At 49.9% G+C, this 19,107-nt stretch overlaps 1 protein-coding gene across 1 annotated transcript; it reads left to right on the top strand.

The window, feature by feature from the left end:
- Positions 1–701: 701 nt before the first annotated feature.
- On the top strand, positions 702–2,600 carry LOC123769692 (uncharacterized). The gene has a single exon (XM_045760918.2). The coding sequence runs from the start codon at positions 702–704 to the stop codon at positions 2,598–2,600; it is 1,899 nt and encodes a 632-aa protein (XP_045616874.2).
- Positions 2,601–19,107: the final 16,507 nt, after the last annotated feature.

Raw genomic sequence — 19,107 nt, forward strand, 5'->3', positions numbered from 1 at the left:
AAACTGAGTACCCACATGAGCCACAGAGACGTTAGAAAGAACTTTTTCAGTGTCAGAGTAGTTAACAGATGGAATGCACTAGGCAGTGATGTGGTGGAGGCTGACTCCATACACAGTTTCAAATGTAGATATGATAGAGCCCAGTAGGCTCAGGAACCTGTACACCAGTTGATTGACAGTTGAGAGGCGGGACCAAAGAGCCAGAGCTCAACCCCCGTAAGCACAACTAGGTGAGTACTAAGTCCCCCATTTCCTCCAAGACACTGATTGGTATGCACTGTTAGGTAAGTACATCCCCCACGACCTCAACCACACAATTTATTGAAATATTTTAGCTTTGTTTTATTAGTTTTATAAAACTGTAATATCAATATATCAATAGGTTAAGTACTAATTGTAATTAAGAAGCAATAAAATGCTTATCCTCAAACACTAAGAAGGTTTGGTTAGGTCGTGGTTTTCTATTCAGTTTTTCAGGTAAACTCAAATATTCACAATATATTTGACAGTGCGGTTTAATACTAAGTGAAAATAAGTACAATTCCTGACTGCTAGGAACAGTACATAATTTTTTTCGAGGACGGGCTGAACCCGTACTACCACGACCACCTCCCCCACCAGCACCACCTCCCCCACCCCTCACCACCTCCCCCACCCGCACCCCCTACCAGCACCACCACCCCCCCATATCTTGTGTCATGATGCATCGTAATGTGTCATACCTTAGAAAAAGAAACTTATTGTTGCAACAAATAGTAGAGTCTGCTTCTGTGGCCCCAGTGTACCCGAGGTGTGGCCCACAGTGTACCCGAGGTGTGGCCCACAGTGTACCCGAGGTGTGGCCCTCAGTGTACCCGAGGTGTGGCCCCCAGTGTACCCGAGGTGTGGCCCCCAGTGTACCCGAGGTGTGGCCCCCAGTGTACCCGAGGTGTGGCCCACAGTGTACCCGAGGTGTGGCCCACAGTGTACCCGAGGTGTGGCCCACAGTGTACCCGAGGTGTGGCCCCCAGTGTACCCGAGGTGTGGCCCCCAGTGTACCCGAGGTGTGGCCCCCAGTGTACCCGAGGTGTGGCCCTCAGTGTACCCGAGGTGTGGCCCACAGTGTACCCGAGGTGTGGCCCACAGTGTACCCGAGGTGTGGCCCCCAGTGTACCCGAGGTGTGGCCCCCAGTGTACCCGAGGTGTGGCCCCCAGTGTACCCGAGGTGTGGCCCTCAGTGTACCCGAGGTGTGGCCCTCAGTGTACCCGAGGTGTGGCCCCCAGTGTACCCGAGGTGTGGCCCCCAGTGTACCCGAGGTGTGGCCCCCAGTGTACCCGAGGTGTGGCCCACAGTGTACCCGAGGTGTGGCCCCCAGTGTACCCGAGGTGTGGCCCACAGTGTACCCGAGGTGTGGCCCACAGTGTACCCGAGGTGTGGCCCACAGTGTACCCGAGGTGTGGCCCACAGTGTACCCGAGGTGTGTCCCACAGTGTACCCGAGGTGTGTCCCACAGTGTACCCGAGGTGTGGCCCACAGTGTACCCGAGGTGTGGCCCACAGTGTACCCGAGGTGTGGCCCACAGTGTACCCGAGGTGTGGCCCTCAGTGTACCCGAGGTGTGGCCCTCAGTGTACCCGAGGTGTGGCCCTCAGTGTACCCGAGGTGTGGCCCTCAGTGTACCCGAGGTGTGGCCCTCAGTGTACCCGAGGTGTGGCCCTCAGTGTACCCGAGGTGTGGCCCTCAGTGTACCCGAGGTGTGGCCCTCAGTGTACCCGAGGTGTGGCCCTCAGTGTACCCGAGGTGTGGCCCTCAGTGTACCCGAGGTGTGGCCCTCAGTGTACCCGAGGTGTGGCCCTCAGTGTACCCGAGGTGTGGCCCTCAGTGTACCCGAGGTGTGGCCCTCAGTGTACCCGAGGTGTGGCCCTCAGTGTACCCGAGGTGTGGCCCTCAGTGTACCCGAGGTGTGGCCCACAGTGTACCCGAGGTGTGGCCCACAGTGTACCCGAGGTGTGGTCCACAGTGTACCCGAGGTGTGGCCCCCAGTGTACCCGAGGTGTGGCCCTCAGTGTACCCGAGGTGTGGCCCTCAGTGTACCCGAGGTGTGGCCCACAGTGTACCCGAGGTGTGGCCCACAGTGTACCCGAGGTGTGGCCCCCAGTGTACCCGAGGTGTGGCCCACAGTGTACCCGAGGTGTGGCCCACAGTGTACCCGAGGTGTGGCCCCCAGTGTACCCGAGGTGTGGCCCACAGTGTACCCGAGGTGTGGCCCCCAGTGTACCCGAGGTGTGGCCCACAGTGTACCCGAGGTGTGGCCCACAGTGTACCCGAGGTGTGGCCCCCAGTGTACCCGAGGTGTGGCCCACAGTGTACCCGAGGTGTGGTCCACAGTGTACCCGAGGTGTGGCCCTCAGTGTACCCGAGGTGTGGCCCACAGTGTACCCGAGGTGTGGTCCACAGTGTACCCGAGGTGTGGTCCTCAGTGTACCCGAGGTGTGGCCCACAGTGTACCCGAGGTGTGGTCCACAGTGTACCCGAGGTGTGGCCCTCAGTGTACCCGAGGTGTGGCCCTCAGTGTACCCGAGGTGTGGCCAGCTCGGGTCGGGTGGGTGTGGAACACATGACTACTATTTTGACTCATTTTAAATATTAAGAAAGTTGGATGCTTAATGAATATATGCGATTCACCTTTGGGGCGAACAGCCAACAGTCAGGTGTGTCGTGGACAGTGGCCGCAGTCAGGTGTGTCGTGGACAGTGGCCGCAGTCAGGTGTGTCGTGGACAGTGGCCGCAGTCAGGTGTGTCGTGGACAGTGGCCGCAGTCAGGTGTGTCGTGGACAGTGGCCGCAGTCAGGTGTGTCGTGGACAGTGGCCGCAGTCAGGTGTACCGTGGACAGTGGCCGCAGTCAGGTGTACCGTGGACAGTGGCCGCAGTCAGGTGTACCGTGGACAGTGGCCGCAGTCAGGTGTGTCGTGGACAGTGGCCGCAGTCAGGTGTGTCGTGGACAGGGGACCACAGGCAGGTGTGTCGTGGACAGGGGACCACAGGCAGGTGTGTCGTGGACAGGGGACCACAGGCAGGTGTGTCGTGGACAGGGGACCACAGGCAGGTGTGTCGTGGACAGGGGGCCACAGGCAGGTGTGTCGTGGACAGGGGACCACAGGCAGGTGTGTCGTGGACAGGGGACCACAGGCAGGTGTGTCGTGGACAGGGGACCACAGGCAGGTGTGTCGTGGACAGGGGACCACAGGCAGGTGTGTCCGTGGACAGGGGACCACAGGCAGGTGTGTCGTGGACAGGGGACCACAGGCAGGTGTGTCGTGGACAGGGGACCACAGGCAGGTGTGTCGTGGACAGGGGACCACAGGCAGGTGTGTCGTGGACAGGGGACCACAGGCAGGTGTGTCGTGGACAGGGGACCACAGGCAGGTGTGTCGTGGACAGGGGACCACAGGCAGGTGTGTCGTGGACAGGGGACCACAGGCAGGTGTGTCGTGGACAGGGGACCACAGGCAGGTGTGTCGTGGACAGGGGACCACAGGCAGGTGTGTCGTGGACAGGGGACCACAGGCAGGTGTGTCGTGGACAGGGGACCACAGGCAGGTGTGTCGTGGACAGGGGACCACAGGCAGGTGTGTCGTGGACAGGGGACCACAGGCAGGTGTGTCGTGGACAGGAGACCACAGGCAGGTGTGTCGTGGACAGGGGACCACAGGCAGGTGTGTCGTGGACAGGGGACCACAGGCAGGTGTGTCGTGGACAGGGGACCACAGGCAGGTGTGTCGTGGACAAGGGGACCACAGGCAGGTGTGTCGTGGACAAGGGGACCACAGGCAGGTGTGTCGTGGACAAGCCTCCATAGTTGCAACTACAATCCAATTAATGGATTGTAGTGAAATGTAGGGGAAAAATCACTTTTCAAGAACTAGAGTCGCGTTAGTTGAACAACGCAGTTAAGTCGTTCAGTGCTACTGAACAAGTAGCATATTAAAATTGATGAATGCCGTCGATGAATGGCTGATGAATGAATGATGAATGGCAGCAGGACTGAGGAGTCCCGCCACCAGGAGACCTACAGGAGAAAAGGGAGATCATGAACAATGTGTGAGAGTCTGAGACGCCTCATGTGGGAGGACAGTGTTTGTGGTCCCGCGAGGAATGTTCAGGTGTTCACATGCCAACACTCCGCCCAATGTTGAAATGTTGCTAAACACCTCCGTTACTCCCGCTCCCCCCCCCCCCAACCTGCACACCGGTGCACCTGCACGTGCCTCAAGCAGCACTAAATAGTCCCTTTTGTAGCTGCCATCGACCGTCAAGGGAAGGCGGGTTTTGATCATGTGTGTTTACCTTTGATGGCTATCGTGCAGTGTGAAGCGCCCCATAATGACAATATCCTCTGCTACTGTTTACTGACACAACACAACGGCCAACCATCCAGCCTGCCCATATATCACTGCAAACAAGAGTTGGCCGACAGTCGAGGAGACTCAGTTCGATACCCGTGAAGCCTGGGGGCTCGAACATGGTGGCGACGTACGCAAGTGGAATAAAACACACGCATTTATCTTCCAGTTTTAACGTATTACGTAACATGTTACGAAAGTCTTTCCCACAGTGCATTCAGATGGAACACCGGGTGAGCCCAATGGTGACTCCAACGGCGTATAAGAACTGTTTTCAACGCCACGCTCCACCCCCAACCCGTCCTCGGACCAAGTCCATTACATCCAGCGGTCGACCCCACGGACGCATACAACAATTTTTACATGCTGTTCATTCAAAAAAGGAATTTTCTCAAATATAAATGATTATTATTATATATTAACATGTTGTGCATATTTAAGTATTGGTTAGGTTAGGTGTTTAGGTTGTCTTGGCGATTATCTGTATTTGTAGTACGCGGGTAAAGCAATTATGGAGGTGAGATTCGAACAGAGGACGTCAGCGAAGCATTATTCGATAAATGCTTCGACGACTGGGTGGACAGACTGTCAATCGAGCCCGTTCTCATAAACAAAGGCCACAATCCATTCCATCCATCCGCCAACCCCAGCTGTTTATGAATGAAAAACGGTTTACATACAATCATGACCTTCGAACACTTCCGGAACCAGTGCTTCACTGACGGCTTTTGTTCGAACCACACCGCTGTAAATGCTTCACCCGCGTTCTACACATAATGAAGAACAGAACCTAAACACCTAACCTAACCTAACCTAACCTAACCTAACCTAACCTAACCTAACCAGTGCCTAAATGTGCACAATATGCTAATATATTATAATATTAATTTATGCAGGCGATGAGTTACAATAACGTGGCTAAAGTATGTTGACCAGACCACACACTAGAAGGTGAAGGGACGACGACGTTTCGGTCCGTCCTGGACCATTCTCAAGTCTCGGTCCAGGACGGACCGAAACGTCGTCGTCCCTTCACCTTCTAGTGTGTGGTCTGGTCAACAATATTAATTTATATTTGAGAAAATGTCTAACGTCAGCGTTAGGTAAGACCAATATGTAAAGGAGCCGTTTTGTTTGTTCTCTGGCTAGTATACCGCGCCTGGCCCACCCCGCGCCTGGCCCACCTCGCTCCTGGCCCACCCCGCGCCTGGCCCACCCCGCGCCTGGCCCACCTCGCTCCTGGCCCACCCCGCGCCTGGCCGCGCATGATAGGGAAGGGCGACAACAGGGCCGCCAACCTGTCCACACTTACACAACTGCACACACTAACCGCTCCTACTTACCCATCACCCTCCCCTAATCCCCCTACCCATCACCCTCCCCTAATCCCCCTACCCATCACCCGTTACTCTCTTCACTGGCAAAAAGTAGACAATTTCTCTGTTGCCTCTTACCTCCCTCTCCTCCCTCCCTCTACCTCGTCTTAGATGGCAACATCTTTGCGACAACTTCGGTTCGTATCCCATTCAAACCATTTCCTGAGGTGACAAACAAGTCATTCCCTCCTTGAGACTCCAACGTATAGAGAAAGTGTCCCACAGACGTAGCCCACTGGCCTAGGATAAGCCGAGGACGTAGCCGAGGATAAGCCGAGGACGTAGCCGAGGATAAGTTCCAGCTCATGCACTATGGAAAAATTGAAAATATAAAAACAGAAACCACGTACAAAACTCAGGCAAATCATAACATAGAACGAAAAGGCAATGTAAAGGATCTGGGTGTACTCATGTCGGACGACCTTACCTTTAAAGAACACAATAAAGTAGCCGTCACAACTGCAAGAAAAATGACAGGTTAGATAACAAGAACTTTTCACACTAGAGATGCTACACCAATGATGACGCTCTTCAAGACGCTAATGCTCTCTAGAGTGGAGTACTGCTGCACAATGACAGCCCCTTTCAAAGCTGGAGAAATTGCTGACCTGGAGAGCGTGCAGAGATCCTTTACTGCTAGAATCCACTCAGTAAAACATCTAAACTATTGGGACCGACTAAAGAGCCTAAACCTGTATTCTCTTGAGCGCAGGCGGGAGAGATACATAATAATTTACACGTGGAAAATATTAGAGGGGCTGGTCCCAAACCTGCACACAGAAATAACATCACATGAGACCAGGAGGCATGGCAGGATGTGCAGAATACTCCCGTTGAAGAGCAGAGGTGCAACAGGTACTCTGAGAGAGAACTATCAACATCAGAGGCCCGAGACTGTTCAACACGCTTCCACTACACATAAGGGGCATAACTGGCCGACCCCTCACAGTGTTCAAGAGAGAACTATCAACATCAGAAGCCCGAGACTGTTCAACACGCTTCTACTACACATAAGGGACATAACTGGCCGACCCCTCACAGTGTTCAAGAGAGAACTATCAACATTCAGAGGCCCGAGACTGTTCAACACGCTTCCACTACACATAAGGGGCATAACTGGCCGACCCCTCACAGTGTTCAAGAGAGAACTATCAACATCAGAGGCCCGAGACTGTTCAACACGCTTCCACTACACATAAGGGGCATAATTGGCCGACCCCTCACAGTGTTCAAGAGAGAACTATCAACATCAGAGGCCCGAGACTGTTCAACACGCTTCCACTACACATAAGGGGCATAACTTGCCGACCCCTCACAGTGTTCAAGAGAGAACTATCAACATCAGAAGCCCGAGACTGTTCAACTACGCTTCTACTACACATAAGGGACCTAACTGGCCGACCCTCACAGTGTTCAAGAGAGAACTATCAACATCAGAGGCCCGAGACTGTTCAACACGCTTCCACTACACATAAGGGGCATAATTGGCCGACCCCTCACAGTGTTCAAGAGAGAACTATCAACATCAGAGGCCCGAGACTGTTCAACACGCTTCTCACTACACATAAGGGGCATAACTGGCCAAACCCCTCAGTGTTCAAGAGAGAACTGGATAAGCACCTCCAAAGGATACCTGATCAACCAGGCTGTGACTCATACGTCAGGCTGCGAGCAGCCGCGTCTAACAGCCTGGTTGATCAGTCCAGCAACCAGGAGGCCTGGTCGACGACCGGGCCGCGGGGACACTAAGCCCGGAAGCACCTCAAGGTAGGAAACCACTATGATAACACTGACCAGTTCAATAAGTCGGGGTACAATTGTCAATCACACCTAAACACCTGCTTAAACAACCTAAACACCTGCTCAAACAATGTAAACACCTGCTCAAACAACCTAAACCACCTGCTCAAACAACCTAAAACACCTGCTCAAATAATCTAAACACCTGCTCAAACAACCTAAACACCTGCTCAAACAACCTAAACACCTGCTCAAAACAACCTAAACACTTGCCTCAAACAACCTAAAACACCTGCTCAAACAACCTAAACACCTGCTCAAACAACCTAAACACCTGCTCAAACAACCTAAACACCTGTTCAAGTAATCTAAACACCTGTTCAAGTAAATCTAAACACCTGCTCAAACCTAAACACCTGCTCAAACAACCTAAACACCTGCTCAAAACAATGTAAACACCTGCTCAAACAACCTAAACACCTGCTCAAACAACCTAAACACCTGCTCAACAAACCTAAACACCTGCTCAAACAATGTAAACACCTGCTCAAACAACCTAACCACCTGCTCAAACAACCTAAACACCTGCTCAAACAATGTAAACACCTGCTCAAACTACCTAAACACCTGTTCAAACTACCTAAACACCTGCTCAAACAACCTAAACACCTGCTCAAACAATGTAAACACCTGCTCAAACAACCTAAACACCTGCTCAAACAACCTAAACACTTGCTCAAACAACCTAAACACCTGCTCAAACAACCTAAACACCTGCTCAAAACAACCTAAACACCTGCTCAAACAACCTAAACACCTGCTCAAACAATGTAAACACCTGCTCAAACTACCTAAACACCTGTTCAAACAATGTAAACACCTGCTCAAACTACCTAAACACCTGTTCAAACTACCTAAACACCTGCTCAAACAACCTAAACACCTGCTCAAACAACCTAAACACCTGCTCAAACAATGTAAACACCTGCTCAAACTACCTAAACACCTGTTCAAACTACCTAAACACCTGCTCAAACAACCTAAACACCTGCTCAAACAACCTAAACACCTACTCAAACTACCTAAACACCTGCTCAAACAATTAGCTCTGATTGGAGAGGAAATTAATACGTTCAACGTCCAGAAACCACTAATACCCAGCGGGTTTTCTTCCTATTGGGGAGTGTTGTACTCTGTATCGGCTCGAGGTCTTGAGAACGGACGGACAAGTTCCAATAGCTCAGTGGATCATAGTATTACAGAGAAATGTTGGAATTAACAGCGACTATCCATTAAAGCGTAGGGATACAGCTGTATCCCGAGCGTATACATCATATGTATCCCTCAACAGTAAACTCATTTCATAAGGCTTGTTAATTGCTCAACTTCTTATTCTAAAAGATATTAGGAGACCCACTCTCCTGCGTCTTCAAGTGGTGTTGAGAGGGCGATGACATGAGGAGTATACATGAGTATACATAGGGGGGAGGGGTATACATGGGTATTCGTGGAAGGTCTACAGATAAAGTTGAGGGCAACATTAGTATTGAAATTCTGACATGTATCGAACTGGGGTCTGAAGTGAACCAGTGCGCACTTTCCACCGTTGTGCCAGCTACGGGGATTAGGTCTAGGGGAACTGATTGGGCTTCAAGGGTCGAGAAAGGTCTTATTAACTGGCTCTGGCGTGGTCCTACAGACCGCCAGCACCCTTCAAAGACCTGCTAAGTGCTTCTCTATTCACTCTTGCCAATCAAACTGATACTCACAATGGCCTCAAAATAAAAATCTAAATTACTCTACTTTAAATATTTGATTTGAAGTTAGACCTTTTGCAGCGACTGTGGATATTAATCCTGGTACGATATTCCCTGGTATAATCCTGGTACGATATTCCCTGGTATAATCCTGGTACGATATTCCCTGGTATAATCCTGGTACGATATTCCCTGGTATAATCCTGGTACGATATTCCCTGGTATAATCCTGGTACGATATTCCCTGGTATAATCCTGGTACGATATTCCCTGGTATAATCCTGGTACGATATTCCCTGGTATAATCCTGGTACGATATTCCCTGGTATAATCCTGGTACGATATTCCCTGGTATAATCCTGGTACGATATATCCCTGGTATAATCCTGGTACGATATTCCCTGGTATAATCCTGGTACGATATTCCCTGGGTATAATCCTGGTACGATATTCCCTGGTATAATCCTGGTACGATATTCCCTGGTATAATCCTGGTACGATATTCCCTGGTATAATCCTGGTACGATATTCCCTGGTATAATCCTGGTACGATATTCCCTGGTATAATCCTGGTACGATATTCCTGGTATAATCCTGGTACGATATTCCCTGGTATAATCCTGGTACGATATTCCCTGGTATAATCCTGGTACGATATTCCCTGGTATAATCCTGGTACGATATTCCCTGGTATAATCCTGGTACGATATTCCCTGGTATAATCCTGGTACGATATTCCCTGGTATAATCCTGGTACGATATTCCCTGGTATAATCCTGGTACGATATTCCCTGGTATAATCCTGGTACGATATTCCCTGGTATAATCCTGGTACGATATTCCCTCTGTTTTGTGTACTAATGCAGGTTTTTTGTTTTAAATTCCTACGGAAACTAACCGAACCTAATCATGACTCCTAGATCAGTTGACAGTCGACATGCTGCTTGACACCATGGTACTTGACACCATGGTGCTTGACACCATGGTACTTGACACCATGGTACTTGACACCATGGTGCTTGACACCGTGGTGCTTGACACCGTGGTGCTTGACACCGTGGTGCTTGACACCGTGGTGCTTGACACCATGGTGCTTGACACCGTGGTGATTGACACCATGGTGCTTGACACCATGGTACTTGACACCATGGTATTTGACACCATGGTACTTGACACCATGGTGTCAGAGCTGTACCTCTGCCCAGTGTCCAGCAGAGAGAGAGAGAGCCCCCGCAATCTATTGAACCACAACTCTGTTAGCTTTTGCTGGTCGACCAGACGGAATCACACTGCGTCCGTGGAAGGGTGGCAGACAGTTGGCGTGGGACTATACTTGTGTATCCGCCCTGGCCACCACATACATCAACCTCTGCCGGCACAGCAGGAGCCGCGGCCACACGCACAGAAAGACACAAGTCAACCAAGTACAGGGAAATAGATCACCGGGAAATAGATCACCGGGAAATAGATCACCGGGAAATAGATCACCGGTACAACTTCGTTCCAATAGGTTCTGAGACCCTAGGCCCATGGGGAGAGAGTGCAAAGTTTCTTAAGGATCTTGGTTCCAAGCTCATTGACACCACAAGAGACCCTAGAGCGGCAAGTTTTCTCTTTTCAGCGCCTCAGTGTGGCGATCCAGAGGGGGAAATGCCCGCTGCGTCCTCGGTTCCTGCCCGGCGTCGGAGGAGTTCGAAGAAATATGCAACCTCTAGGAAACAAACTTTCCCTTTATTTCCTCTTAATGTTATCTTTTTGTAAACAATCACATATGTAACTGTATAACCTTGTATAATAAAGTGTACACCATAAAAAAGGGGGGGTGGTAGGAGAAGCGAACACTCATACGTATTCAGAGTTAAATGGCAAGTTTTTCTCTGAATGCTCTGTGTTCCCTCTTTGAGGCCATGGGTCCCTACAATTGCACCAGAGGTGGTACCCCTTTCGTGTGTGTGTATATATATATATATATATATATGTCGAACCTAATAGCCAGAACGCACTTTTTGGGCCTACTATGCAAGGCCCAATTTGCCTAATAAGCCAAGTTTTTCCTGAAATTAATATTTTTTCTCTAATTTTTTTCTTTTGAAATGATAAAGCTACCCATTTCATTATGTATGAGGTCAACTTGTTTTTATTGGAGTAAAAATTAACGTAGATATATGACCGAACCTAACCAACCCTACTTAACCTAACCTAACCAATCTTTATAGGTTAGGTTAGGTTAGGTTAGGTAGCCGAAAAAGTTAGGTTTGGTTAGGTTAGGTAGGTTAGGTAGCCGAAAAAACAATTAATTCATGAAAACCTTGGCTTATTAGGCAAGTCGGGCCTTGCATAGTAGGCTGAGAAGTGCGTTCTGGCTATTAGGTACGACATATATATATATATATTATATATATATATATATATATATTAGTATATTTTGGTAGCAGTCTTTCCTGTAGACATATATTATTAAATATGACCGAAAAAGTAAGAATTATTAATCTTACTTTTTCGGTTCATATTTAATAATATATATATATATATATATATATATATATATATATATATATATATATATATATATATATATATATATATATATATATATATAATATATATATATATATACACGCACTGGGCCATGTACTAGGTATCATGGGTGCAGGTGCAGGGCGAGGGGCTGACGCTGATTTGATCTTGAAGTATTGGTTGTCAACTGCCTCGACCGAGCACACAACAGGCGCCTTGATCTCGGAGGCCGGTGAGTCGACAGAACAGGCACAACACGGGCACCCAAACACACCAAGACGTCCCAACCAGTCCTCCTAAAGTATCCCAACGTCAAGAAAGCGGTCAATTTAACGTGCCCTCTCCTAACCTACCAGAGGACCCAAAACAGAAAACGGGACAGCACGTCACTTTCGCCAGCTGCTTCCATTTTCTAGTACGACAATTTTTGGCCTTTTGTTACGCATACGATCGAAATGCGACGTTCTTTGTAGGAGACAGGTTGACTTATCAACTCACCCCCGGCACCCAGAGTGTATGACTCACCCCGGCACCCAGAGTGTATGACTCACCCCGACACCCAGAGTGTATGACTCACCCCGGCACCCAGAGTGTATGACTCACCCAGACACCCAGAGTGTATGACTCACCCCGGACACCCAGAGTGTATGAACTCACCCCGGCACCCAGAGTGTATGACTCACCCCGGCACCCAGAGTGTATGACTCACCCCGGCACCCAGAGTGTATACTCACCCGGCACCCAGAGTGTATAACCACTCACCCCGAGGCACCCAGAGTGTATAACTCACCCGGCACCCAGAGTGTATAACCTCACCCAGGCACCCAGAGTGTATAACTCACCCCGGCACCCAGAGTGTATAACAACTCACCCAGGCACCCAGAGTGTATAACTCACCCCAGCACCCAGAGTGTATAACTCACCCCGGCACCCAGAGTGTTAACTCACCCCAGCACCCAGAGTGTATAACAACTCACCCCAACACCCAGAGTGTATAACTCACCCAGCACCCAGAGTGTATAACAACTCACCCAGCACCCAGAGTGTATAACAATTCACCCCAACACCAGAGTGTATAACAACTCAACCCAGCACCCAGAGTGTATACAACTCACTCCAACACCCAGAGTGTATAACATTCACCCCAACACCCAGAGTGTATAACAACTCACCCCAGCACCCAGAGTGTATAACAACTCACTCCAGCACCCAGAGTGTATAAAACTCACCCCAGCACCCAGAGTGTATAACTCACCCCAACACCCAGAGTGTATAACAACTCACCCAGCACCCAGAGTGTATAACTCATCACCCCAACAACCCAGAGTTGTTACTCACCCAACACCCGAGTGTATAACAACTCACCCCAGCACCCAGAGTGTATAACTCACCCCAACACCCAGAGTGTATAACTCACTCCAACACCCAGAGTGTATAACAACTCACCCCAGCACCCAGAGTGTATAACAACTCACCCCAGCACCCAGAGTGTATAACAACTCACCCAGCACCCAGAGTGTATAACTCACCCCAACACCCAGAGTGTATAACTCACCCCAACACCCAGAGTGTATAACAACTCACTCCAACACCCAGAGTGTATAACTCACCCCAAGCACCCAGAGTATAACAACTCACCCCGCACCCAGAGTGTATAACAACTCACCCCGGCACCCAGAGTGTATAACAACTCACTCCAACACCCAGAGTGTATAACAATTCACCCCACACCCAGAGTGTATAACTCACCCCAACACCCAGAGTGTATAACTCACCCCAACACCCAGAGTGTATAACTCACCCCAACACCCAGAGTGTATAACAACTCACCCAGCACCCAGAGAGTATAACTCACCCCAACACCCAGAGTGTATAACTCACCTCCAGCACCCAGAGTGTATAACAACTCACCCCAACACCCAGAGTGTATAAACTCACCTCCAACACCCAGAGTGTATAACAACTCACCCCAGCACCCAGAGTGTATAACTCACCCCGGCACCCAGGAGTGTACAACCAAGCTCAACCAACACTAAGAATATTTAACAAACAAACAAAGCGTCGCCACAGCCCTAACAAAGCATCTATTTGTTTATCTTCCGTCACGGCGACTCAAAATTGTTTACACAATATAGATACCGTCAGTCGGCCGGGCCTCAGGCGTCCATGTCCACGCTCGCGCCCATTTTTCCCCGTGTTGTATCGCTCAATATCTTCCACATCCGACAAATATATTTATAAATCTCAACGATAAAAGAATCTTGACACTGAAGTGGTAGTAATGATCAGCCCATCAACTGCCTGAATACCCTTCCAATCACGGGCCACCTTCCAATCACGTGAGCATTTTAAATCCGGGGGTTAATACCTCTTAATTTTTATCAGAATAATCGATTCCAGCATCTGAGCTTCTGTCGACCAAACGAGTCAAGACCGGCCACCAGAGGGAAAAAATGGTTGATAATGGTGGTAGGTAATTTATAGCACATGAAGCGAGGTGGTGGGTGGTGGTGGTCACTCACTGTGGACGTGTTGGTGGGGCCTCGCCCACTCCACCACCACAGTGTGGGGGAGGGGTGGGTGGGGGGGGGGGGGGGGGTGGAGTAAGTGGGCGGGATTGGGTAGGTCGGTGGAGTTTCTGTTCACATTTGGGAAATTAATAGGTAATTTCTAAGTGGGTAGTGCTAGTGAAGCGACGCCCACACCCACAGGCTGGGGGCGGCGTGGGGCCCACACCCGCAGGCTGGGGCGGCGTGGGGCCCACACCCACTGGCTGGGCGGCGTGGGCCCACACCCACTGGCTGGGCGGGCGTGGGGCCCACACCCACAGGCTGGGCGGCGTGGCCCCACACCCACAGGCTGGGCGGCGTGGCCCCACACCCACAGGCTGGGCGGCGTGGGGCCCACACCCACTGGCTGGGCGGCGTGGGGCCCACACCCACAGGCTGGGCGGCGTGGCCCCACACCCACAGGTGTGGGCCCGCAACCAAGCTAAAGTTGTCTCATGTTACTTCTTATTATTTATAAGATTAAATGAAGCTAATTAGCTCTTAAAGAATTAATTGAATATTGTTGGTTCAAATTTATAAACAGATAAAAGTTTAATCATGTAAATGAGTCGGTAATACACCTTAGTTTCTAGGAGGAGGAGGAGGAGGAGGGAGGAAGAATGAGGAGGAGGAGGAGGAATAAGGAGGAAGAATGAGGAGGAAGAGGAGGAGGAGGAGGAGGAAGGAGGAGGAGTAGGAGGGAACTGGTCCCATAAGTGCGGTGTACAATACAGTACAACTCGGGTCATTCCGTTCAATTGGAGTAAATCAGTCGACCCGCGATAACCTGAACAGAACCACCACTTAAAACTACTTAATAACTACTCCACACCTGTCACACCACACCTCAAGTTCAAGTATGTTTATTGAGACAAGAAATAAATACATCTGAAAGGGATAGAGTAACTTAGGCTATTTCTACCCTACCCCCCCCCCCCCTCTACTTCAAGTCCCTCAAGGGGCGCACACATTCAGTGAGTACAAATACACAACTCACAATACAACAATCCCATTTAACATTGCAGGTTAATACAGTAAGGAGAGCATATAAGTGTTACAACACTCTTGGGGCTGGGTGTCCCCCTGGGACCTGTGGGTCACCTGTCACACTCACCTGTCACACTCACCTGTCACACTCACCTGTCACACTCACCTGTCCTCCACTTAACTGCTAAGTTAATCGCCAGATATTACCACTAACATAAATCTCACTACACACCATGCAAGTTCTGGTGAACATTCTCTGAACTTCACAAAAACTCCCAAAAATCACGAAAACACATCGCTAGAGAATCACTATCTCCTAACCTGAAAAAACTCGCTAAATCGCTAAATATTAAACACGTGTCAAGATCTCCCTGATAGCGCCTGAGCGGCTAAGGACACGTGGGACTGAACAATGTTAACACCAGCTACGGTAAACATTGTTCAACACCGCTGTCATCATTGTAACGGCTCGGAATATAAAAGAGATGAATAATGAAGTAATCAGTGAGGGTTTGGGGTGAGGGAGGTAAACAGGTGGGAGGGAGGTAGAGACGTGGGAGGGAGGTAGAGACGTGGGAGGGAGGTAGAGACGGTGGGAGGGAGGTAGAGACGTGGGAGGGAGGTAGAGAGGTGGGAGGGAGGTAGAGACGTGGGAGGGAGGTAGAGACGTGGGAGGGAGGTAGAGAGGTGGGAGGGAGGTAGAGAGGTGGGAGGGAGGTAGAGAGGTGGGGGAGGGAGGTAGAGAGGTGGGAGGGAGGTAGAGACGTGGGAGGGAGGTAGAGACGTGGGAGGGCGGTAGAGAGGTGGGAGGGAGGTAGAGAGGTGGGAGGGAGGTAGAGAGGTGGGAGGGAGGTAGAGACGTGGGAGGGCGGTAGAGAGGTGGGAGGGAGGTAGAGAGGTGGGAGAGAGGTAGAGAGGTGGGAGGAGTAAGGAGTGGTTGGGGGTGAAAGGGAAAGTTTAGAATGAGGAAAAAGGGAGAGCCTGAGAACCCGGAGAGGCGTAGAAAGTGAAAGGCAGAAAGGGCTGCCACCACCCATTCTAGCTCAGTATATACAACACAACGAATGGAACTTGTCTGTTACTCTTAAGTTGTTATCAAATGTTACTTTAGCATGTATCAACTGTAGCTGCTGTAAGCATGTACTCATACTCTTCAAGTCAGTAAGCTCAGGGTGCTCCACACTCCAGCTTGCAATATCTCAGAAAATCCAAGATCTAGCGAACACTATTAAAGTCAGATTACAAAGTAAAGTTAATCAAATATATATTTAATATGATAAGTATCATAATTCCTCTTTGTCTATCACAGTATCACAAGTCCTCTTTGTGTGGAGGACGGGCTGCTGTTCGAACCACTACTCTATAAATGCCAGCCCGTCCTCCAAACAATGACCCAAAAGTGATTCCATCCACCCGCCAAACCCGCTGATTATGAATGATAAACGGTTTACACACGACTCACAACTGATGACGTTCAAACACTTGCGGAACAAGTGCTTCACTGACGAATTTTGTTGGAATCACAACGCTATAAATGCTTCACCCACGTACTACAAATACAAATAATCGCCAACAGAACCTAAACACCTAACCTAACCTATGCCTATATATGCACAATATGCTAATATATTATAATATTAATTTATATTTGAGAAAATTCCCGTTTTGAATGAAAAGCATGTAAAAAATGATGAATGCATCTGGGGAGGACGTCAGCCGCTTTAAACCAGCCAAGTGTGAGGACGGGTTGTCTGGAGAGGACGGCCGCCGCTTTAAACGATCCTAGTGTGAGAATGGGTTGTCTGGGGACAATGGCCGCTGCTTTAACCAGCCTAGTGTGAGCACAGCCGCTGCTTTAACCAGCCTAGTGTGAGGACGGCCGCTGCTTTAACCAGCCTAGTGTGAGCACGGGTTGTATTGTCGACCACATGTTGAGGGTAGCCCACTCCGTCTACCACCTATAACCAAGTCATAAATTACTAACTATAACTAGGCAGACAAGTGATTATTACTAAATTAACTAAGTTTGACCAGAGTAATCGACGTAATATTCTAAATCAAATCTGAGCCAACCACAGGCTGGACGGTCTATATATTAATGAATTAATGAACTTAAACTAACATGAGATTTTTTAGCAAAATCAAATTTTAATCCTTTTATAAAGTCCGTTGTTTACTGGACAGTACACACAACTGTCCCACTCAGCGACCTGTCGTGTTGGGCGTCCCTCCTTGTACAAGGGGGCGTCGCTCCCTGTACAAGGGGGCGTCGCTCCCTGTACAAGAGAGCGTCGCTCCCTGTACAAGGGGGCGTCGCTCCCTGTACAAGGGGCGTCGCTCCCTGTACAAGAGAGCGTCGCTCCCTGTACAAGGGGGCGTCGCTCCCTGTACAAGGGGGCGTCGCTCCCTGTACAAGGGGAGTCGCTCCCTGTACAAGGGGCGTCGCTCCCTGAACAAGGGGCGTCGCTCCCTGTACTAGGGGCGTCGCTCCCTGTACAAGGGGCGTCGCTCCCTGTACAAGGGGGCGTCGCTCCCTGTACAAGGGGGCGTCGCTCCCTGTACAAGGGGGCGTCGCTCCCTGTACAAGGGGCGTCACTCCCTGTACAAGGGGGCGTCGCTCCCTGTACAAGGGGCGTCGCTCCCTGTACAAGGGGCGTCACTCCCTGTACAAGGGGCGTCGCTCCCTGTACAAGGGGCGTCGCTCCCTGTACAAGGGGCGTCGCTCCCTGTACAAGGGGCGTCGCTCCCTGTACAAGGGGCGTCGCTCCCTGTACAAGGGGGCGTCGCTCCCTGTACAAGGGGGCGTCGCTCCCTGTACAAGGGGGCGTCGCTCCCTGTACAAGGGGGCGTCGCTCCCTGTACAAGGGGGCGACTTTAACACCCAGGAAAATGCTCACTATATGTACCTTTAACTCCTATTCCCTATTCCTCTTCCTCCTCCTCCTCCTTCCTTGCTCCCTCCTCCTCCTCTTCCCCCTTCCTTGCTCCCTCTCCAGGGGAGGTCATGTCCTATCTGACCTTGACCACCTGCAGAGTCTTTGTAGTGCTGATATCCATTAAGATATCTTGTAACAGATATCTTAATTAAGATATCTTGTAGCAGATATCTTAATTAAGATATCGTGTTGAAGATATCTTAATTAAGATATCGTGTTGAAGATATCTAAATTAAGATATCTTGTTGAAGATATCATGTCGAAGATATCTTAATAGAACATTCTTGCCATAGTGAGTCAGGTAAACACCAATACGCACGACCCCCATACATAAAGTATGGGGGTGGCGTGTAATACCCCCATACTTTACAAAGTCAAGTTTTATGTCTAAAACTTTATACATAACGTTTTGTGTATAATTAAGCCTAGGAGACGCTACATATTTCTGTTGGAAGTCATTTACAATACTTGGAGTGACTAATTTAGAGATGGGAACTTCGAACACAGCAAGTGGGAAGCGGCGTTCGAGACAAAATTCGAACATGAGTTGTGGGTAAAGTGGCATTTCACTCATAAAACTGGAAGCTGGCCTGGATTAGTGAGCGTCTGGCTAGTGTTTATGAGGCGACGACCTGCCAGTGGAAGTCGCCGATGGAGATTGAATGAGTCGCAAAATGAGAGGTTTCTCCTGAGATAAGAGGCCACCAAACTCTCTCTCTCTCTCTCTCTCACACACAGCCATTAAGCCCCGGGAGAGATAAATATGAAGAATGGCGACGATAGCTTGGTGGTGTGTGGCAGGGGCCGTGTGTGGCACCCCACACACACACCTGTCGGCGGTTATACGCATATCTCCCTAGTC

The sequence above is a fragment of the Procambarus clarkii genome, chromosome 63 (genome assembly GCF_040958095.1).
Source record: "Procambarus clarkii isolate CNS0578487 chromosome 63, FALCON_Pclarkii_2.0, whole genome shotgun sequence".
In the NCBI taxonomy this organism is placed as follows: Eukaryota; Metazoa; Arthropoda; class Malacostraca; order Decapoda; family Cambaridae; genus Procambarus; species Procambarus clarkii.

Bases quoted from the DNA above. Each gene is read 5' to 3' on its own strand.
- LOC123769692 (XM_045760918.2), top strand. From the start codon at position 702: ATGCATCGTAATGTGTCATACCTTAGAAAAAGAAACTTATTGTTGCAA.